At 42.0% G+C, this 24148-nt stretch overlaps 1 protein-coding gene across 3 annotated transcripts in view; it reads left to right on the plus strand.

The window, feature by feature from the left end:
- WWC2 (WW and C2 domain containing 2) overlaps positions 1-24148 on the plus strand; it is a 163848-nt gene that overhangs the window by 69713 nt on the left and 69987 nt on the right. For 2 of the 3 annotated variants that reach the window (XM_036838737.1, XM_036838739.1), the window contains exon 2: positions 15740-15849. In XM_036838737.1, coding sequence (XP_036694632.1) covers positions 15740-15849 — 110 coding nt within the window. Of the gene's footprint in view, positions 1-9714; positions 9887-15739; positions 15850-24148 lie in introns of all 3 variants that reach the window. The other variant, XM_036838738.1, reaches the window with a different exon arrangement.

The raw sequence follows: 24148 nt of genomic DNA on the forward strand, positions 1-24148 counted from the left end.
TTTCTCGGGTCTGCTAACTCAGTTACCACTCGGCTTTCCACAATCCCAAATTTTGTGGCTCTTGTCCTCTGAGCTGCCCTTTGTCCTTCTGTGTTTATGACTTTTTAATATCCTTTTTCTGCAATTTTCTAGATGGAGTGTAGGCAAACACATGTATTCAATCTGTTGTGTTTACTGGAATTTCCTTAATGAGGGATTTTTTTCCCTCCTAACTTTTTATTATGAAAAATTTGTAGATCTGACAAATAATTTATCACCACATTTCTTTTATCCTCTCCTCCCTCTCTCTTTAAATATATGAGTGTATTGTATTGTATTTATTTTTTATTTTGTGTGTGCGTGTATTGTATTTATGTTTACTGTTTTTTGCTATAACATTGGAAGGTAGGTTACAGATATTATGACCCTCCACCATTAAATAATTCAGCATGCATCTTCCAAGGAAAAAATATTCCCTTACACACCATAATACCAATTATTACAACTATAGAAAATTTTTAAAATCCTGTCATGTCATCTAACATCTATCATCCAATATCTAGTATAACATCTAGTATATTTAAATTACCCAGTTGTTCTAAGAATTCTTTTATCCTTTTTTTAAAATTAAAAATTGGGATCCAATTGAGATAAACATGCTACAACTGGTTGTTATTTCCCTCCTTTTTTTTGTGGGGGGGGGGCGCACCATGCAGCTTGCAGGATCTTAGTTCCCCGACCAAGGATCAAACCTGGGCCCCAGCAGTGAAAGTGCCGAGTCCTAACCACTGGACCACCAGGGAGGTCCCCATTATTTCTCTTGTGAACTAGAACAGTTCCTCAAAGTTTTTGGTGTTTGTATTCTTTCTTTTAATTAATCTTGAACAGTACCAGCACCTGTAGAGCTGGATTAATAACTAAAGACGAGGCCCTGTTAAGGAGATGTTAGTGAAAGTATATGGGAATAGGACAAACTTTATTTTATAAAGTAATTTTAATGGTTTGTGTTTCTAACTCAGGTGCTACCAGTCGAAAACGTCACCGAGCAATGCTTTGCACCTTCAGTGTATTAACATTTTCGATAACGAAGCAGTATTTGTCTTTGCTGGGATGAAGAACTATATTTAGAGCCTTCCCAGCCCACCCCACAGCAGTCTGCATGCTTTGCCAGTACTCAGCCTCATGACTTTTGTTTGCTTCGAGTTGAATTTGAGTGAGCTCAAAGGGCATTTCTGTTTATGACTAATGGCTGAGCTCTGAAGTTAGTGTAGTTATCAGACATTCCTGACATTCCATACGTCTAATTTTTAGTGCTTGGAGGATCTGGTGCTGTGCCAGAGGAAAACAGAGGCTGGAAGGCACAAGGAAATACCACCAAAGAAAGTCTTCCTATAAGTTACAAAAATCCAATCATGTGTTTAACTAGCAAAGCAAATGCTGGGGATGGAATTGATTTGTAGCATGTTAGCGCCATTCCTTGGGCTGCGTAAGAACATTTCTTAGTTTTCTGATACTTGATTCTCAGAATTCCAATCCTGTAGCTTTAAAAAAAAAAAAAAAAAATCTGTGATTCTTTTGGTTTGTGTTAGTTGTACTCAGAGCCAGAATGAGGTGCTTTTCAGCGCAAAAGCCTCCTATCCTGAGAGGGGTTCAGAGTGTCGTTGCCAGGGATCCGTCAGTGCAGATGCAGTGGTCCGCAGAAAGGACAGTCATCGAGCACGTGTTGGATGAGTACCAGCCACTGTTCTAGGCACCGAGGACTCCGGAAGTGGGCAAGACAGGTCGTAGGGAGGAAGGAAGAAAGATACATCGATCTTTAGACGACATGGGTGTACCACAAAAACATGCTAAGTGAAAGAAACCAAACACAAGAAAGCACAAATTTCCATGCTTCCATTGGTATGAAATCCCAGAAGAGGTAAATCTATAGAGACAGAAAGTAAATTCGTGGTTGCCTGGGGCAGGGGGAGACTGCAAATAGGCATAAGGGATCTTTTTGGGGTGGTCAGAATGCACTACACTTAGATTGTGTGGTGGTTTTAACTCTATAAATTTACTAAAAATTTCTGATTTGTACACGTACAACGGGCAAATTTTCTGGTATATAAATTGAACTTCAGGATCCTATGAAAAAAAAAAAGCTAGGCTTGGGATTATTAAATTCCAGCATGACCTGTAACTGCTTCCTGTGGTCAATGTGATCAGGGGCGTGAAGATGGGTAGTTAACCATGGACTTGGTGTGTGGAAAGGAGAGAGATCGAGTCCATGTGGGCTCTGTGCAGCTGGTTTTCCTGGCCTCGGAAGGTTACCTCCCTCTTAAGAAATATGGAGTCTCTGCACTTAAAAGACAGCGAAATGGGTGCTTTGGTTCAGGGAGTCTCGCCCTGTGTTGCTGTTACGAGGACGACTTTGTGTTCCCCTGCACTCCACCGAATGTCAGAAAGACTAGCCCACTGGTATTAATCCACGGTACCACAAGGAGGCACAGTCCAAGTGCATTCGTCTCCAAAGCAAACGCTGAGCTACCACCGGGGAAGTGACTTAGGCCACCCCGCAGCCCCCACCTAGAGGACAGGCACTGGTTGTCTGGAGAAGCTGCTGGGAACGAGAGCCATGCTTCTCGCGACTCGTATGTCCCAGCACACGCAAGAGGCTTTCGGTAAACGTCGGGTGACCTCGTGGACGCATGAATGAAATGTTCCTTTGTTGGTAGTTTTATTATTATTACTTCCTATTGGCAGGAATGAAAAGATTAGAGGCTGGAGTGGGTTGTTGTTTTTTTTTTTTTTCCCTCTTCCACTTGAAGTCAGTTTCCTCAGCATCCTTACTGTCCCATTAAATGTGGGCACATCCCAAGGCCTTGCCTGGCTCATTAGCCTCATCCATTATCTGATCTCCACATGGAAATGTTAGTCCTCATTTTACCTGCACGTCCCTCTGGTGCCTCACACAACATATTTTTAAGTTAATTGTGCCTGATTATTTTGCTTACCCATGCTGATATCACTACGCTCCTTTGAAACTGCCAAACCATAAGCATTGTAGACTTTCTCATTTCTGCTTTCATGTTTAGTGAGTGCGCTGTTTCAGTAACACCCCCAACTTTTCGTTATCCAGCTTCTGCTTTCAGATAGCCAGTGAGTGGGAGGTCTGCCGTCACTAGGAGCCTTTTCTCCTCGGCGGCAGCCTCGAACCCGCTCATTGCCTTTCCCGCAGCCCCCCGCGCTGCCGCCACCTTGGCCACCTTTCTCCTCGTCTTTGCAGTTGCTTACTCTCTGATGGTGAAAGGGAAGGTTGGGGTCTGTTTCAGCCTCTCCAGCCCAGCACCTCTCACAGGCAGGAGAATCACGTGGAGAGCTCGGCCAGAGCCTCCCAGTTTCCAATTTAGTAGTTTTGGGGGGAGGAACTTGATAACTTGCATTTCTACCCAGTTACCAGGCGGTACTGATGCTGCTGGGTCAGGGGCCACACTTTGAGACCCGCTGCTTTAGCCCGCTCAGTGCGTCACTCAGGTTCACTTCCCTAAATTAAAACGTGTCCCAGGTCTACCGCTCCTTGCCGAGTGTCTTCCATTGACCTAGGACCGTGGTTCCCAAGGTAGGCGCAGTGGAATACGAACATCCCATTAAGTAACTTTTAGTCATTTTTTTTTTTTTTTTGGTCTATTTTACTTCTCAGGGCTTCTGATTAGATCAAGGAGAAAGTCTGTTTGGTGCTACTGTGTCTTTAGCACCTTTCTGGCACTTAATTGCCTTTTCAACCAAGTGAGCAAGCCGTCAGCTCCAAGCCGCTGCCAGCAATTCGCTAAAATTTTATAGTATGATTTTGTTGTCACTGTATTTATTTTCAATGGCAAGTATTTTAAGGGACTACAGTTTGAAACACTGGGTTAAGGAGTGCAATCCAGAAGTCCTAAAGAATTCTTCTATATCTTTTCTTCTAGTGGGTTTCATACTTCAGTTAGTTTCATGGATCATGTATAGCTCTTTTGATTTATCTGGAATTAATTTTGTTGTAACAAAGAGGTAGGATCTAGCTTTTATTCCCTAACAGGCTATCCAATTAGCCCAACACGTTTAAATAATCAATCTTTTACTCATCATAAACAAAGTTTATGGATAAGTAATATCCTTGGAAAAAATATTTGCCACTTGACAGAGGATTAATACCAAAATATGTTAAAAGTTGCTACAAATTATTAAGAAGGACAAACAACACAATTTTAAAAAGGACAATTCACAAAAGAAGCAAATAAACGTACAGAAAGGTTACAAACCTTACTAGCAATTACTAGATAGCTCCCCCCTCCAACGATCACATTGAGAGGTGGTGGAATGTGGGTAAATGAGCCCTCGCTTACCTTGTGGATGAGAATGCAAATTGCTAAAGCCCATGTGGAGGAGACTATCAGAACGTAAAAACTTAAATGCTAATATGTCTTTAACATCTCTTTAATGCATGTTGAGATTTTGAAATTTAAAAAGGGTGTATGTTCTTTGACTCTTCGCAAGGGCTTTATTCTAAAAAATTGCACAGCTGAAAACATTTACAAGCAAGTTCTTTGAAGCGTTAGTTTCTCTTGAAGGAGGTTGCAACTCATGTCTATTAATTGATGAATAGTTAAATAATGGACTGTAATCCACTCAGTGTATGTAGATAGTAAAAGATTGAGGTAAACCTATATATATGCTCATTGAAAGATTTCTTACTTGTATTGCAAACTGAACAAAGTCATAGAAAATGCACATAGTATGAGCCTATTTGCATGTTTTGTAAAACTATATGAATTTATAGGTGGACTATAAGATACCAAAATATTGCAGTATGTAGCATTCTACAGGTAAATGAAGGAGGGACTTTAATAATAGCTTATCCTAGTTTATGTATTCTTCATAATGAGAATGTATTACTTGTGTTTTTTTAAGGTAGGACCCAAAACTATAGTATATGTATAGTTTATTTAGTCTAATTCCAATCTTGTAAAAATGTGCATAATATTTTATGTGCATCAGTATACATATGTATATATTTATATAAGAAAAACATAGCCTAGAATGAAACATATTGTTAACTGGGGTTCTCCTATAAGGTCATAGGGATTAAAAAACATCTTCCCAGTTCCTTAAGTTTTGATAAAAGTAATACTGGTTCATTTAAATCACTTAATTGACCTCTCTAAGAGAGAGGTTGCATCTAACAAGGTCCTGTCCACACCGAGGGGTGGGTGGGTGGGTCGTGTGTCAGTTCCTTGTTGTTGTGACTGGAGCACATTCTCTTGAGTGAATGTCCCGTCCTGGCCCTTGAACAGTTATTATCTGTGATGAAATCCTTGATGATTGTGTGTTGTTTAAAGTCTAGGGAGGAGGACAAGACAGTCTGGGCGGGTTTTTGTTTGTTTGTTTGGACAATAATCTCTTAAGCCCTTTTCCTCTTTCAAACATTCCTACCTTCTTTGCCAGCATATCCACTTAAATTCTCAAACTATTTTCCAAAACCAAATAATCCAACAAGCAAACATTTCTTGGCACTTAGGAGAGAAATGAGGTTCAGGTTAAAGTGTTTGCTGACCTCTCTGTTTTCTTCTGTAGGGTAAGATACTTTTTTTAAAAAACTTGCTGAATTATTGAAACACCCGAAATAAATTCTTTTACCTCTTCGTAACTAAGAATCTGTTCTCTGTTTAGCTATTCATTTATGATACATAATATAATTATAGTAAACTAAAATAAATTACAGGACCAGATATTTTGATGCAATTTTGAAAGATTTTTTTCTCGTGTCCTGCCTGTCGCTTGTTCAGGAAACATGTTTGTCAACTATCACCTTAATATCAACCTTCATATTGTTCTCTTAGTAAATGCATTTACCATTACACCTTTGTAAATTGAACATTTTTTTTAAAATGACAATTCTTCCATGGTGTCCCTGTTTTCATTTCTGTCTTCCTTTCTAATCTGCACCCACTCAGTCAACATTGATTCTATGCCGACTGTGTACGAAGAAGGCATTGGGCTAGAGATGCAGAGATGGGTGCAGAGGCCCTGCCTTTGAGAAGCTTGTCGAGAAATGAGAGTGTAGTAAAGGTGCCTGAGGTGGCTTCTGAGTCTTTGTGGAGGTGGTCAGGTGGGACAGGATTCAGGGAACACTGTGTAAGAGTAGCATTCCTGGGTTACATGGAATCAAGACTTTAATGGTTTTTTAATACTGCCAAACTGTTTCTTAAAAGGATGTATCAAGTTACAGAATCACCAGCAATAAATGAAAGTAACTGATTTCCCACATCCTCACCAGAACTGAATTTCATCCTTAGGACAAAGCAAAACAAAACAAAAACTTGATATCCTAATAGACTTAAAATTAAGTCTCATTATTGTTTTATTTGGCATTTCTTTTTATTATTAGTGAAGTTGAACATTTTCCCATATTTTTATTATTTTACTTACTCCAAATATTCACTTGGAGTCTTGGCATTGTTATAACTTGTAAATTTATAAAAAATTTATAAATTTTTTAATAAATTTATAACTTTGTAAAAAATTAGTAAATTTTTTAAAACAATTTATCGAGGTGAAATTCACATAACACAAAATTAACCACTTTAACGTGAACAATTTGGTGGCATACATACATTGACAATGGTGTTCAACCACCACCTCTGTCTAGTTCCAAAAGATTTCCATCACTCCGTTACCCGTTGAGCACTTTCTCCTCATTTGCCCCTCTCCCTAGCCCCTGGCAACCATTGATCTACTTTCCGTCTGCATGGATTTATCTATACTGGATATTTTATATACATGGAATTATAATATGTTACCTTTGTTCTGGCTTCTTTCACTTAATATAATGTTTGGAGGTTCATCCACACTGTAGCATGTATAGGTACTTCATTCCTTTTTATGGCTGAATAGTAATATACCACACGTTGTTTATCCATTCATCCATTGATGGAAGTCTGAGTTCTTTCCACCTTTAGACTACTGTGAATGGTGCTGCTATGAACATATGCATACATATAATTGTTTGGGTACCTGTTTTCAGTTCTTTTAGTTATTTGCCTCGGAGTGGAATGGTGGGGTTATGCAGTAATTCTGTGTTTAACTCTTTGAGGAACTTCCAAACTGTTTTCTATAGAGGCTGAACCGTTTTACATTCCCATCAACAATGCGCAACATTCCCATTTCTCTGCATCCTCATCAACACTTGTTGTTTTGTAAATTATAGCCACCCTAGTGGGTACCTCATTGTGGTTTTGATTTGCATTTCCCTCATGACTAATTATGTTGAATACTTGTTACTATGTATTTCATATATGAGAGAAAATGAGAGAAAAAGAAAACCTTGCTTTTTAAGAACTTATTTTTAAATTATTTAAATGTTCCTTGAGGGAAAAAAAAAGTTTACTTAAAATTAAATGAAGTGGCCCAAATCTGAGAATTATTAAGCAATTAATTTTGTCTAAACATTTCATAGTTTTCATAATAGAGATATTTCTGAAGCATAGGCTTTTGCCTCCAGGTTCCTTTTTTTAATAAATTTTTAAAATTAATTTATTTTTTGTTGCATTGGGTCTTCGTTGATGCACAAGGGCTTACTCTAGTTGCGGCGAGCAGGGGCTACTCTTTGTTTTTTTTTTTTTTTTTTTTTTAGGGGCTACTCTTCATTGCGGTGCGCGGGCTTCTCATTGAGGTGGCTTCTCTTGTTGCAGAGCATAGGCTCTAGGCGCGCGGGCTTCGGTAGTTGTGGCACGTGGGCTCAGTAGTTGTGGCTCGTGGGCTCTAGAGCGCAGACTCAGTAGTTGTGGCGCATGGGCTTAGTTGCTCTGCGTCATGTGGAATCTTCCCGGACCAAGGCTTGAACCTGTGTCCCCTGCACTGGCAGGCAGATTCTTTTTTTTTTTTTTTTTTTTTTTTGCATTTTTAAAATTTATTTATTTATTTATGGCTGTGTTGGGTCCTCATTTCTGTGCGAGGGCTTTCTCTAGTTGCGGCAAGTGGGGGCTACTCTTCATCGCGGTGCGCGGGCCTCTCACTGTCGCGGCCTCTCTTGCTGCGGAGCACAGGCTCCAGACGCGCAGGCTCAGTAGTTGTGGCTCACGGGCCTAGTCACTCCATGGCATGTGGGATCTTCCCAGACCAGGGCTCGAACCCGTGTCCCCTGCATTGGCAGGCAGATTCTCAACCACTGCGCCACCAGGGAAGCCCCAGGCGGATTCTTAACCACTGCGCCACCAGGGAAGTCCCAGGTTCCTTTTTAAATTGAGTTTGTTTTCCTTTTCTCCATCACCTGGGTGTATTAGGCTGTAATTTGTGCCCTTTAACCAGTGGTTCTCAAAGTGTGGTCCAGGGACCAACAGCGTGAGCATCACTGGGGAAGCTGTTAGAAATGCAAATCCTAGTAGGTCAGGCCCCACCCCTGATCTGCTGAGTCAGAAGCTCTGGGAGTGGGCCCAGTAATCTGTTTTAATAAGCTTTTCAGATGAGTGGGATGTGCTCTTAGGTCTGAGAACCACTGCTGTAACTCAGCATTTCTGGGCCAGTGTTGTATTAAAGAGCGCTTGTGGGAGATGGAATCCATAATTTTGGCCTTGTTAGCACCAACTTTTTTTTTTTTCTTTTTAATTTATTTTCTTTCTTTATTTTTTGGCTGTGTCGGGTCTTGGTTGCAGAGCGCGGGCTTCTCTCTAGCTGTGGCATGCAGGTTTTCTCTTTTCTAGTTGTGGCGCACAGGCTCCAGGGCGCATGGCCTCTGTAGTTTTGCGGCACAGGGTCTCTCTCGTTGAGATGCGCGAGCTCAATAGCTGTGGCACGTGGGCTTAGCTGCCCTGCGGCGTGTGGGATCTTAGTTCCCTGACCAGGCATGGAACCCGAATTCCCTGCATTGGAAGGCGATTCTTTACCACTGGACCACCAGGGAAGTCCACCACCTTTTCTTTTTAACTAAAGGAGGCAGACAATATAAACAATTAAATTGAATCATATTATAACCTCCTGTTTAAGAATTACATACTATATGTATAAATCATATCGTTTTTTTTTTTTTTTTTTTTTTTTAAATAAATTTATTTATTTATTTATATTTTTGGCTGTGTTGGGTCTTCGCTGCTGCACGTGGATTTCTCCAGTTGCGGTGAGCGGGGGCCACTCCCTGCCGCAGTGTGCAGGCTTCTTGTTGCGGTGCTTCTCTTGTTGCGGAGCACAGGCTCCAGGCACACAGGCCTCAGCAGTTGTGGCACACAGGCTCTAGAGCGCAGGCTCAGCAGTCGTGGCGCACAGACCCAGTTGCTCCGCTGCATGCGGGATCCTCCCAGACCAGGGCTCGAACCCGTGTCCCCTGCATTGGCAGGCAGACTCCCAACGACTGCACCACCAGGGAAGCCCAAATCATATCGTTTTACCTAGAAATTGCTATTCAGTCTACAAATCACGTGAAGAGAGTATTTTTTTAAACGCTGCTTTTGATCTTTGGTCAGATCCCTAAAGAATTTAAGAGTTGCGTGTCCTTGGTGTGTATTTTTCCTCTCCCCTGTGAGCGGGTCTTATTTTTTACTTCTTCGGAGCCTCTCCTGCGAAGGTTTCTGGCACAAAGGCCCGCGACGGCGTGGGCGCAGCTATGGACGCGCTCAGGCAGCAGTAGCGCTCTGTCCCTCATCTGCAGCGCCGTCTTAAAGCCAGGCGCCCTCCCGCCTCCTCCCTCCAGAACCTTTTAAGGGACTCCTTTCTTGCCGTTTCTTCCAGAAATTGATGGCTTGTTAATCCGAGTAGCATATCAATAGTTAAACCCGCGCCGGGAGTGACAGCAGTGATGGCCACGTCCTGCACAGGAGTGGAAACCTCATGGCTGGAAACCACAGACTTTGACTAGAGAGAGAGGTGTGTGCGGTACAGTCACAGGCTTGTTTCATTACAAGTAAGTTGGGTTTTTTTTTTTTTTTCCCCGCACAGGGTATTCAAAGGGCGATAATAATTGTATCTACTTTGCGGAGGTTTATGGGGATTTAATTCACACATTTATAGACATTAAAGCATGTGTGGTACATGGGAATCACTCAGTGAATGTTTTATATTATTAGGATAATTATGTAAAAATTGACCTTTTTTACATAGAGTATTGTTATTGACATTTTTACAAGTAATGTCTGGGTCCCCAAAGCAACAGCACAAGCCGTGTGCACTTTCAAAGGTGAATTACTCACAAATGTTGCCTTTCAGGGGTCTATTCACGAAGGAATTAGAGAATTAGGTTAGGTGGCATAAGGGAGATTTTAGGTCCTCCAGATCTAAAATCCCTAGGTCAGACTGAGTGAACGATTACGAAGCAAATGTCAGAAGAGGAGCCAGGAGAGCTGAGGGAAGGCGTTTTGAAGGGTAGGGGGGATTGAGTCCTGTATATCTGTAGGCTGAGGGAGAAGGCATTAACTATGTGAGAGGAGATTAACCCTTGATAATAACGGATGGAGTGAAGTTGCAGAGCAGGGAGAAGAGGATGGGATTAAGGGCGGGAGATGGGCAGGCTTTTGAGTGGAGGAGAGATGCGAGAAACGGTGAGGGCGTGGGGCATCCGGGTTCCAGGCGAGCAGACTTGGGAAACAAGATGGTTGTGTTTAAACGTTTGAAAGCCCATCACGTGGAAGAGGGAGTAAACTGCTGCTCTTTGGCACCAGTGGGTATAAACTGTAGGAGGACCAGATCTAGAGCCCATGTAGCAGAGACCTGTCTGAGAGCACGCAGGTCCAAGAGGACGTGATGGACTCAGTCTAAAGAAATGAGCCCGATTAGACGCCGCTTACCAGCTAGTAACCCTGCATGAGCCGTTCACACCCAGGGCAGCAGTCTCCTGCCTGCCCCATTGCCCCAGGTCCAGGCCTGCCCATCTGGCAGTTCTCTCCTGTCTAATGTGACCCTTTGAGAAGAATTTAAGCTAATTTCCCCAAAGACCCAGAACTCACTGCATTACCCTCCTCTGCAGAGGTTTGCATTCTTAAAAGCCGGTTTCTTCCTGCTGCCTCTGTTCACTCATCCCTGGCATTCCCCTCATTTTGTTCCTTTGCATTGCTGGTTTCCCTGACTAGGATAGTGATCGAAACAGATAAGAAGTTGTTTTTAGGGGACTAATCAGCAACATTATAAATTAAAATTCTCTCAGAACTATGGAGAGATATCTGGTATTTTACCCTCCCTGTAAAATTCACACTGTGAACCTCATCTTGAATTCCTTCCCCGCTCTCTTGGAGCAATTCAGGCGGGTTTGTGTGGGCCGATTCTGTAGCGATCAGAGACCTAGTCGACGATGCGAACTCTGCCTCGAGTTTCAGTTAAACGACGGCAGCAACAGATGCTGTGAAGGAAAAAGAACTCTTCAGACCTTTAACATTCAAGCTAAACTGTACATTTGGGAGGCTGGAACCGTGGCAAGAGTTTTATTAACCTGAAAATGGTTTTCTCTGTCAAGTGCCATTTCATTTAGTGCAGTTAGCACAAACTCGGTTGCAGTTAGCGCAAAGTCGTCGTTTCTGGATGTGTGCTTGCACACACAGCGGTATTCACCGTCGTGTAATCGGGAAGAGTAAATTCATCTGTGTGTGGCGTCTCATGTCACAGGACAGGGATCCGTGGCCTGACAATAAATACTAAATGACAGGTTGTATAAAAGAATGATATAATGCCCACAAGGAGAGGAAATACCTTGCACAGTTCAAATTTTGTATGTAAACTGTGGCAAAGTGCTGCAGTAAATTGCCATTTTCTTCACGTTAGTCACGGTGCAAAGGAAGACTGTTTTTTAAGCAAAGAGTAATCTCTGGAATTTCGCATAAAGACGGTCCGTAATTTCAGGCTTTCTGCATGCTGTTGCTCCTTTGTGGGGAACCAACAAACTCCGTCCATTTTTTACTTCCTTAACATCAAGGGAACACTGACTGTTTCAGAGATTCCTTGTGCAAAACAAGAGGAAGGAATTTAGAAGCTAATCAACATTTCTGCTCACCGTATTTGTTCTAAGTCATGTTTGTTTCTAATTTTGGAATACATCTGTTATTTCTTTTTGTTTCATGTTACTTCTTAGTATATCATAGTAATTAATATGTTTTCTTTATCAGGATAGCAGTATATTTGAGTGATTCATTTTGTTTGGTATCTGAGAATGTTATTCTATTTATGTTTTATAATTTGGATAAGAATTAAAAATTTGAAATTTATAAATATGTATTTAATGGTTTTACTTATTGATAGGGTGTGGAGAAAAGACCTGTATTTATCCAGATACAGAAAATACAGTATTAAATTGATTTTTGCAGTAACACTGCAAGGAAGGTTTTATGTTAAAATTCCAGGAATGGAAACATCTGAATTTTTTTTTTTAATTTTTGAATTTTATTTTATTTTTTTATACAGCAGGTTCTTATTAGTTATCTATTTTATACATATTAGTGTATATATGTCAATCCCAATCTCCCAATTCATCCCACCACCACCCCGCCACTTTCCCCCCTTGGTGTCCATACGGGAAACGCCTGAATTTTTAACTGAGTTCACTTATAGATGTAATTCTAGTGTTAGAACAGTGACAGTTAATAAAGTGCTTATTATCTGTTGAACAATAAATAGGAAAAGATGGATTATTTCCAAGTGCAATCCAGTTACCATAACTTGTAATCATAGTGCATGTTCTGAAACTTTTGTGACTTCTAATTCTAAAAGTAATAAGTATATTCATATCATACTCATGCTTAAACATGTTGCTTTGGTGCCAGGACAAAACTTGTGTAATGTCTCTCTTTTGTCATTTATACGTACCATTTCCATGTCTCCTTCTTCTTTATTTCTTTAGGATGCATGTACCTTTTAGACAACAGAGATAGAGGAGTTTAAGGAAAGAGAATCGCCAAGCAGAATGATACGCAAGGGGCTTTGTCTAATCAGGTGGTCGAAGCTCAGTCTTACAGACAGAGTATGAAGACAAGGCGACTTTCCATGGTGTGGGGAGGGTTTTTTAAAATAAATTCATGTATTTATTTTTGGCTGCATTGGGTCTTCATTGCTGCGCGCGGGCTTTCTCTAGTTGCGGCGAGTGGGGGCTACTCTTCGTTGCGGTGCGCGGGCTTCTCATTGCGGTGGCTTCTCTTGTTGCAGAGCACGGGCTCTAGGCGCACGGGCTTCAGTAGTTGTGGCTCGTGGGCTCTAGAGCGCAGGCTCAGTAGTTGTGGCGCACGGGCTTAGTTGCGGCATGTGGGATCTTCCCAGACCAGGGATCGAACCCATGTTCCCTGCATTGGCAGGCGGATTCTTTAACCACTGCACCACCAGGGACGTCCCAGGGAGTTTTTGACGTACATAGTATCTAATTCCTTTGTCAAAAGAAAACTTAATTTTCCTGTGCAGTTTTTATGATGTAAGGTGGGATTTGAGCATAATTCTAAGAGCCAGTTTTTGGACTCAGATTAAGTTCAAATCGACTCCAGGTTTGCAAAGCGAATATGGCAAATTGCCATATTTAGATGCATTGCTTAACACGTCTGAGATTCATTTCACTCGTCTACTGCATATGGAAGCTTTCCACTTATCAGGCATTACACCGTTTGGTTCTCCTTTAAGCTTCATGATCTCCCCCAGTCCCTACCTTTTTAAAAAATAATAGATTGGGCTTCCCTGGTGGCGCAGTGGTTGGGAACCTGCCTGCCAATGCAGGGGACACGGGTTCGAGCCCTGGTCTGGGAAGATCCCACATGCCACGGAGCGACTGGGCCCGTGAGCCACAATTGCTGAGCCTGCGCGTCTGGAGCCTGTGCTCCGCAATAAGAGAGGCCACGATAGTGAGAGGCCCGCGCACCGCGATGAAGAGTGGCCCCCGCTCGCCGCAACTAGACAAAGCCCTCGCGCAGAAACGAAGACCCAACACAGCCAAAAATAAGTAAATAAATAATAATTTAAAAAAAAAAATAATAATAATAATAGATTGGAAAACAGGGGCTTTTGAGGTTAATAACCTGCCCCCACGTTGTAAGATGGCGGAACAAGCATTTGAATCCAGGTCCCTTTGATCTCAAATTTCAAGTTCTTAACTTCTGAGCCAAATTCTCTAGAATTACCTGGAAAGCTTGATTAAACATACGTTGCTGGGCCCTAGAGTTTCTGATCCTGTAGGCATATACTATACTAGAAGGCCCAAGGATTTGTTTCTAACCAGTTCCCAGATGTGGACGCTGCTGGTCGTGAGGACTAGACTTTGAGAAACACTGCTCTACGTTGTGCTCCCAGACTTGGTTCCTCTGGAGAGTGAAAGAGAGAATTCACGTGTGATGCTTGGATTCATAGTCACTAACATTTATGGATTGCTTAACGATGTCCTAGACACTTTTCTGAGTTAATCCCTTTTCATCCTCCCATTAATCTTAGCAGGTAGTTAAATTGCAGGGGGAAGATAGGGGGTGTGATCACCACTTAAAATGAAGAAAAGGAAACTGAGGTGGAGAGAGTTGCCCAGTCAGGAGGTCTCACAGTGAGTCAGTGTGGTGACTGAGTCAGCCGGTGTTTGTGAAGGCCAGGATCCCTGCAGCCGTCTGCAGAAGCGGATTTCACGCTTAAGAAAGGTTGAGAGAAAAGGAGACACTTCTTTCTTTCATCCCTTGGTGTTTTACATCCTTGGAGGAGGGCTGTTGGCAGGCCACACCTGGGAAGAAAGGGTTTCCCTCCTTTTCATGTTTTTCTCCCAGCGTTCTGAAGGGTACATGACACAGTTCATTATTCTGATGAGTGATGTGATTCTGGGAATGACCTGTATTTCAGTTGCGCTATGAAATCGTTGATATTCACTGGCATGGATCACAGAGACTCCAGGTGATTTCATATGTAGGAACTGTGCTGGTGGTGCCGGTGCATTAAATTAGCAGAGATGTCACCTGAAGTTGGCCACCCTACAGCAGGGCGGTCACCAGTCTGTGGTGCTGGCCTGCCTGCAGCTGCTTTAACAGCCAGGAAAAATCTCAGATGCGAAAATGAAGGAAGTGAGAGAGAAAATCAACCCATAATTAACTCTGAAACCTGTACTCTGCTTAGGTAACTAGTTTCCCGATTAGTTTTAAGGCTTAAAGAGAAAGTTTAAGGCAGTTTCAAAAGGTGAGATCACATTGATAATAGAAATACTTTGTGTGTTTGATTCCATTAAATATTTTGTTGAGAGACTGTTAAGGGCAGGTATAAAAATATAAGTATAAAAATAAGATCTATTGTCCCTCCTCTCAAGGAGAGCTCTTTGTGGACCTTGCAGTCGAGTTAATATATAGAAGAGCGTCCAAATCTGAAGTTAGTGTATCCTGATGCATATCTTGTCTTAGAGGTACTGATATGATGATTCCCGTGATGCTGGTGTTCGAATCCTGGGACAAACTTTTCTTTTCACTGAGATGGCTATTTAGCTGCAGAGCTCAAGCTAGATTCCAGCCCTCCTGAACCTCAGCTTGGCGTTCTCCCTGATTTAAGATGGCCTTATTTATTTATTGTACAGATTTACCTCCCAATCTTAAGCTGTGAACTTTCCAAAGGGTATTATGACTTACTGCTACTTTTTTGGATATTCATCTCTGCATTTCAGCCTTGTTGTTTTTTTTCTTTAAAGATTTCAAACACAGTAGTGCAAACTCTAGAAACAATCAAGAACAAAAAGGAAACGCAGCCTGGACACTTAGCACGTGGGTAGGGTGCTGGATTTAAACTTATGCGGTTGGCTGGAAAGAATCACCTGTACCTTTATTCTGGTTTGTTACAGGCTAACGAAGCCCTTGTCGTTCGCTGACTGTGTTGGTGATGAGCTGCCGTGGGGATGGGAAGCCGGATTTGACCCTCAGATTGGTGTCTACTACATCGATCACATAAACAGTAAGTTTTCCTCTTTGGTACGAGCAAGCATATCGGAAAATCTAGAGTCATACGAAAGAGTAAACATTTTACAAAGTGAATTTCTTTATTTTAAAGCCCCACTTTCCAGTGACTAATATTTAACTGAAATGTCCGTTTTGGAAGTTGGGGCATGTGTGTAGGGTTGGGCTGATGGGGGCAGAGAGGGAGAAGGGGGTCTGGTCCGCCTGTCTGTCTGCCTGCCTGTTAGGGCGTGAGTTTTCTTCAGCGCACGTCTAGGGCCTGTGGAGACCATGAGCCATCTGTCTCTTCTTCCCATGGCCACTGGGCCTTCAGGGAGGGGTTCCCCCTTTCTTGTCCTTGCCATGGAAAGAGGCGGGCACGGGTGCAGCCTGGTCTAATGGCGCAGCTGCGTGTGTTCCGGTGGGGTCCAGGGAGGGCTGGACCCTCACCAGCGACTCTGGAAGACGCAGCTGTAGCTGTGGCGAAAAGACCAGAACCTCGTCTTGTTTCTGTTTCTTGATTTCTTTGTGGTTGGAAGGGGAGCACCCATCACTGTCACAGCGTTTACATCTGTCACATCCCTGTCATGGTAAGCCTAGGGCAGAGGACCACTGTGGCTGTAAACAGCTTTTTAAAACACGTACTTGAAGTAGTATTTTTTGTATGTTTGTTTATATTGTGTATGTGTTTATATTTCTATTTAGCTCTCTAGCCACCCCTATAAAAAATTTATTCAGGTGGTCGAATGTAATACTCACTGATATTCATTTTGCTTATTTCACTTAAAAATAATTATTTTATTTTTATAGGTTCTTAGGAATACATAGTGAATTTATACTCCATTATCTTAATATTCTTAGGTCTATCGTTACATTAAAATTTTATTTAATAAGTACTCATTAGTATCTTTAGGAGTAATATCATTATAGAAAAGTGTTTTATTTGATGTTCATTTACGAGTGATGGCTTGCAGCTGCCCTTGTCTAGATATATGACAAAGATTTTGAAAGGCACAAAAAGCCCATATTTATAGCAGTGATCTCTTAGAAATCTAAGAATGTTAAATATGTAAAATATGTTCACATCACGTATCGAATTTGTGAAAATACCCTTGCGCAGATTCCCTGTCAGTATCTTTCTTTACCTGTGCAAATACTCCTTTCCCGGCGTGACTGGGAGGGTTTCCAGAAGTAATTGGGCTGCTCCACTCTGAAGCGTGCAGAGGCCGAGGGCCATGGGGCGGACGGCCAGTTGGGTGGGAGGGCTGCGTGCGTGCCCCCAAGTGATCTAGTGAGGCTTCAGTGCAAGTGGGTTGAGATGAAGGACTCACTTCCAGTAATTTACACTGAAAGGGGGTGCTCTGCCTCGAAGACCACCAAGCAGGGATAATAAAATGCTCACCCCACCCGGGGGCAGCCAGAGAGCCAGAGAGGCTGACTCTTGAGAAGCCCGGCGTGCTGAGTGTTGCTTATGCCTCGGGGCGGGGGGCGTACAGGTAGCAGTGTGAGTAGCTTAGTTGTGGTGGAATAGGTTTGAGGGCTGTGATAATTGTCTAATTCCCACAGGTAGGTGAGCTAGAGGGGTTGAAAGGAGCAAGGTCTTGGAGGTATTAAGTCAGTTTTTCAACGAACACACGGATGGTTATTTAAATCTCACTTTTATACTTATTTTATATGGATAAAAGTTTAGCTTTTTTTCCTTAAATAATATTTAGGGAACCAGAAACAAACCTTCCTCTCCTGATTCAATGGAAATAAGTTCTCATGGCACCAAAATGAGAAAATTAATTCGCTCAACTTCCCTCCCACTGCCGACAGTCTCTTCAGCTTCTAAACCCACCTCCAGGGCTCTCTACTTTTTCTCAGTGGAAGAAGTGTTCTTCTGAATCACCCACCTCAACCCCCAAGACCCTGCTTAATAACTTCTATGTCCTATCCTTCTCTCCTAGGTAGTATCTTTACCAGTCATTTTCTGGTTTTAAAAATTTCGCCCATTTCAATTTCTAATGGTTCTTTCACTTTAGTATTTAAACACTGGAGACTCTCAAAATGAAACCAAACCAAAACTACCAAAAGAAAAAACAAATAATAACAATCTCTCCCCCCACTCCCTCCCTCCTTCTCACTTTCATTCTCACTCTCTTGCTCACTCCTACTTGAAACAATCTTTCAACCCCAGTCCCTTACCAGCATGTCATCTGTTTTCCCTTCACTGGGAAACTTACTAAAAAGCCACACACAGTCCCCATGGACTTCACTTCCTCCATTGTTGGCCATGATTTCACACAAAACGCTCTTGCCGAGGTCGCCTGAGACCGCACAAGTGACGGAATCCAAGCGCCCCAGCCTGTCTTCCTTGGTCTTGATCTGACAGATCCCTGCCCCACGGGCTATTCCCTCTTGCTTTTTACCCCTTTGGATTTCATGACACCTTCTGTTGGAATTCATTTGGCATACCTGGCTGCTCCTGCCGTTTTCTTTTGCCCATCTCTTCTTCACCTGTACCTGGTAGCAGGATTTCTGTAATCGTCTTCTCTTTGCACCCTGCAGATCTCCTTGGGTGATGGCCAAATTTGTCTCTTAGGGCTTGTCCAGAGTTCCAGATGCGTATATTTGATTCCTTACTCTGAGGCCCTTTCCAGTCTGCCCCGCTGGCCTCCATTTTCATCTCCTGCCCTGTCCTTCCCTGGCACGGGACGACGCTCCAGCTGTGCCTTGTGCTTCCTTGGCTTTCTGCCTTTCTTTGCATTTGTTGGTTCTAGCCCTGGTCACTCTCTGCCCAGCCTCCAGGCCTTCCCTTTCGGCCAACTGCCATATTCTTCTAGGGTCCGTCCGCTCAGTCCATCTGCCCACTGTTTCCCAGAGGCCTTCTCTGGCACCTGACCCTCCACCTTGCAAGTCCCCACCCCATTCTGAATTAGTTACCCTGTGCAGGTATTTCTTAGTACCAGGTACTTAACGATTTTACAATAGCACTTGTTATATTGCATTTAAATTATTTATTTGTATGTTTTTCCTCGCTAAATTGTGATCTTCTTGTGGACTGCATCTTTATTTTTCTATCTTTGGGTGCCTAGTATGATGATAAACTCTTACATGTTAGAACAAAGAAGAGCTTTACTGTTTAACTCACAGATTAAAAGCTTTCTGGTTGTTTTTAAAGAAGTTGAAGTGCATTATGCTTCAGAAAGCACTATTCTGAATACTTCAAATCTTGATTATCAGAACATAAATGTTTAAGTCTCGCATTTTGCTTTGGTACAGTAATGGTACCCCAGTGGCCTGGTGGATTTACTGTGCCCTAAAGTGCCCCAATTACCCACAGCAAGTAGTTTTCCCACTAAAAAGGATCTGGTCTGTTATCTCATTAATCTTAAAGACATTCCTGTGAAGTAGTTAGGGAGCAAATTGTATTATCTTCTCTTAACAGCTGGTCTACACATATGTTGTGTCTTGACATTGTATAGTTTCAGCATTGTCTTCTCCTTATTTCAATAAAAAAATGAAATTAAGACTGCTTGGCTGTTTAATACTATTTCTATGTAACGCTGTTAAATATCTAGAAGTAGAAGTTTTTTGTTTTTTTTTTTTAGAGTTTATTCTTTTTTTTTTTAATTAATTAATTTATTTATTTATTTATTTTTGGCTGTGTTAGGTCTTCGTTTCTGTGCGAGGGCTTTCTCTAGTTGCGGCAAGCGGGGGCCACTCTTCATCGCGGTGTGTGGGCCTCTCACTGTCACGGCTTCTCTTGTTACGGAGCACAAGCTCCAGACGCGCAGGCTCAGTAGTTGTGGCTCACGGACCTAGTTGCTCCGCGGCATGTGGGATCTTCCCAGACCAGGGCTTGAACCCGTGTCCCTTGCATTGGCAGGCAGATTCTCAACCACTGCGCCACCAGGGAAGCCCTAGAAGTAAAAGTTTTGACCTTGACAGTGATAGTTATTTTAGGCCCTAAGTGTTTTGTGATAGAATTCACCTTTTAGTGGCTGTGTGTGCGGAGTCGAGTCGGGGTGTAGATATTGATGGGGGTGTTTGTAACTAACTAGAAGGTAATTATGAAGTACTGTTTGTAAGGTTTTGATATTATCACTACAACCAGAAGCAAATCACTTTTTGATAGGGTCAGAGTTGTACCTTAACTTTTTTGTCTTTTAGTAATTAAGGTCTTATTTACATATAAGAAAATGCACAGATTTTAAGTACGTATTTCAATGAATTTTGACAAATGTATACTCCTTTGTAGTTGCCAACCAATCAAGATATAGGATATTCTCACCCCGCCCCCAGAAAGTTCTTTCCTGTCCCTTTCCAGTCACCTCCTCCCCACTGCTGCAAATTGTTTTGATTTCTATCATCACACCTTAGCTTTGCCTGTTCTAGAATTTCATATAAATGGAGTGTGTGTTCAATTTGTGAACGGAATCTTTTACTCACAGTATTTTTAAGGAATATACTGCTGATACACACACTATCACAGATGAATATTCATTGTACACATATCTGACAAAGGACCTGTAGCCAGGATATATAAGAACTCCTGGAAATCAACATTAAAAGGACAAACAAACCAATTTAAAAACAGGCAACAAACTTAAATAGACAGTTCTTCAGCTCTCCCCTCTCATCTTTCCCCATGCTGTCTCGGAGAGATTGGATGGTGTGTACTTCATATTACCCTGAACCAAACTCCTCTGTATTAGCTTTGAAGCAACACATGTGTTCAGGTTTGATGAAAGTTCCTCAGGTGTATATGCTATTTAATATGGAGTTGTTTCTTTTAGGAGAAACGAAATAAATTTTTGACCCTTCTACTTCATCTCTGTCTTATTTCATCCTTTATGTTTTCCTAGGAGGATAAACTGTTAAGATATTTTATAAAGAAAAAATTTAGATACTTAAAATATCCAAGTAGAACGTATTATGCTGGTAGCGATACTAACACTTATTAGTTCGCATCACTGATAAGTGATAATTCACATATTTCATATAGTTGTCAAGTTCAGGGACCTCTTCTTAGTCACGGTCATCCGTCTCTTCCCCCTGGATGTAGAGTTGACATAGATAACTACGCCTTTCTTCTTAAACCTGTTGTTTTCCTCACTTCAGACTGTTCCTTCTTTCTCTCCTCATTTGCCCCATATTCCTTTTGAGAGTCCCTGTATCCTGTCACTCCCCGAAGATGTGGCCTTACCCGCCTCCCCCAGCATGCTGTCCTTGATCTACAGCAGCACCATCCTTTGCCATTACTATGTGAATGACCCTTCTATCTGTCTTTCTGACTCTGATTGTCCTAATATTTGTCAAACATTTCCAGCTGTAGGACACTGCTACCTATTTTGCCATTGAAACGTCAAAACAAACACGTACAAAATGGGATTCTCCAGTTTTCCCTTTGACTTGATTATTTTTCGAAACATAGTCCTCATGGTTCCTGAGTTGAAAAATGCAGAATCATCTTGTCAATTCTTGTTGATTTTTTCCTCTATATTTTCAGATTTGCTCCTTTAGCCTCATTTTCACTGCCATTTTCCTAATTCAGACCCTCATTGCCTTGTGCCTTTTGTTCCTTTCCCTTTAAAAAATATTTTTTAATAGAAGTAATAGATGTGTTAGGAGAAAAGTAGAAAATGTGGGTAAATAAAAGGAAGAAATTATCTATATTCATACTACTCAGAGATAATCCAGTATTCTAAATCTTGTAGTGTGTATCCTTCCAGACTTTTTCATATTGATATACACACACACACACACACACACACACACACGAGTGTTCAATATATTGTATACATCAAGTGGGATTATATCACATACATACAGTTTTATAAACTGCTTTTTTTTACTTAATGTATAACCTTTCATCCAAAAAATTGTCTGCACAATCATATCAACTCTTTTGATAATAGAACCTCACATTTCTCTCAGATGATCTTCCTAAAATATAGCTAAGATCCTTTCACGCCCTTACTTGGAACCTTTCTACCGCATACTGTTGCTTACAAAATGAGTTTCCTATTTATTAACCTGACGTTCGAGACACCATCTAGTTCCTCTTGGAGTATTGGGGAAGAAGTGAGAAAGTAGAGCAGAATTCTAGTACCACCATCACTAGCAGAACAAAGGAGAACAAGTAAAGCACCATATCCATTCTGAAGGGCGTGGCTGCAGCTACTTAGAGAAGGCGCTTTAAGCTGACAACCCAAAGGCTGAGTGAGTTAACAGGCCTGGAGAACACGGGGATGGGGTAGGCTTTGGGAGTTTGGAGGAGAAACTGCCTGGAAGAAGGAAGACCCACAAGTAAAGCCAGAGGTCTGAAGAGGCCTCAGGAAGCAGGACTTAATGAAGGAAAGAAAAGAAATTCAGCGCGGCTGAGGCTGGTGTGAATGAGGCTGGGGAAAACGGCTGGAGCGGCAAACAGGGGGTTTGGTCCTTGAAGGGCCTCTTGTCTGGGACCTTTCAAAGCCCTTCTTAATCACTGCCTGTTCCATGGGACCTTACTTTTTTAGCCAGAGGAAACTCCCGTGTCTCTAAACTTCTGTGGCACTTGACCTTTCTCTCCTCGGGGCTCTCACCATTTTCTACCGTATAAAACAGTTGTTGTCGTTGTTGTTTTAATTCCTGTGTCACAACTTCTTCTATACTTTGTAATTTCTTTGGAAGGAGGGATCATACCTGAACATCTTGTTTTCCCTAGTGCATGCAGTAGATACTCAATTGTCTGTAGCACAAACAGATAAGTAAACATAGCAGATAGTTTCTATAAAGGAAGATAAGGAGAGTTACTCATATTCTTTCATTCATTCTTCCTGAGCATAGCAGAAAGAATAGAAACGTGCATGAGAGACAGAAATAATATTCCTTTGAAGAGTCTAATGTTATCTCCCCTGATAAGCTCTTGTAACTCACAACGTGTTCTCTATCTATAAAGTTCCACATCTGTAAAACTGATGGAATGTGAATTCCCTTGAGGTGTGTGACATTTTAACAGTATGTGATATATTACTTCTTTCCTATAGTAGACAACATGCAAATTATATTGCATTATAATACAGTGATCTCCCAAGGCCACCAGGGCTTAATAAAAAAATACCACATTTGTATAATATACTTTTTTGAGTATTTACGTTTAATAAATATTCTTCACAGATCTACTCAGCAAATATAACTGATGGAGATGAAGCACAGTCTTGCTTTATGAAGGCTTCTTCAAAGGTGCCTCTGGGAACCCACTTTTGTAGTTCATATTTGAATGGGGCGGTATATTGGAAATGTCAGCGTGTCCTGCTGAGTCTCTTGTAGCATCCAGTATTTAAACCAGTCGACTGGAGTGTTTCTGCTGATGTACCCAAAACAAATGCTGATAGTTTATTATTATATTATTATCATTGTACTTTATTCATTTAAGTGTCAGTCAGTGTTACTTTCAGGGTTTGGTGGCAATTTAGCTGTTGACAAGCATTTTATTGAAAGTATGCCAGTTCGCCAATATGTAGGGAAATATGATTAGGTAAAACCTCTAAAGATATTGAGAGAGAACTGGGAGCACGTATCTTGCTATAGCTATTATAATGTGTAAACACTTCAGGTTTTTCATGTACGTTTTCAATTTGTATCATCTCTTTATTTGGTTAGTTTCCTAGTTATGTATCTCACTGCAACAGGTTGCATTTATTATCTCGCTGTTTCTGCGGGCGCCGAAGCCAAGCAAGGCTGAGCCAGGTCCTCTGGCTCCAGGTCTCTCACAGGGTGTCCTCACGGCGTGAGCCAGGCTGCGTGACCCCCGGCATGACCGGCTGACCAGGCTCAGCCGTGTGGTGGCCGGCACGACTTGGTGGCCGGCACGACTTATCCCGTTCCTTGTCGGCTGCCGGCCAGTCGCCCCCCGCGTTCCTCGCTACGTGCACAGGACGGCGTGTAACCTGGCAGTTGGCTTCACTAGAGCAGAAAAGCCAAGGAGGGCCCGGCAAGACGGCGGTCACAGCCTCTTGTAACCCGGTCTCCAGTGACACCCAGTCTCCGTGTGCTCTTCGTTCGAAGCAAGTCGCTCACGCTAGCCTGTATTCAAGGGTGTGCACACTAGGAGGTGAGGACTATTGTGGGTCATCCACAGTTAAGACCATAAATTTCTCTTTGTTAGAGGATGAATTCTCTGTACGTTGAGTCAGTTTGCATTCGTATATAGAAATATTGGAAATGAATGTAAATATTACATGTTTGGATAGCCGGAGACCTGAGTTATAAGGAACATTTAAAATGGAGACGTTTAGGCTCTTATTGGCTGATCAGTGTCTACTCTCCGTGTTACCCAGACGCCGAGCCTG

Source organism: Balaenoptera musculus, chromosome 21 (genome assembly GCF_009873245.2).
Source record: "Balaenoptera musculus isolate JJ_BM4_2016_0621 chromosome 21, mBalMus1.pri.v3, whole genome shotgun sequence".
Taxonomy (NCBI): Eukaryota; Metazoa; Chordata; class Mammalia; order Artiodactyla; family Balaenopteridae; genus Balaenoptera; species Balaenoptera musculus.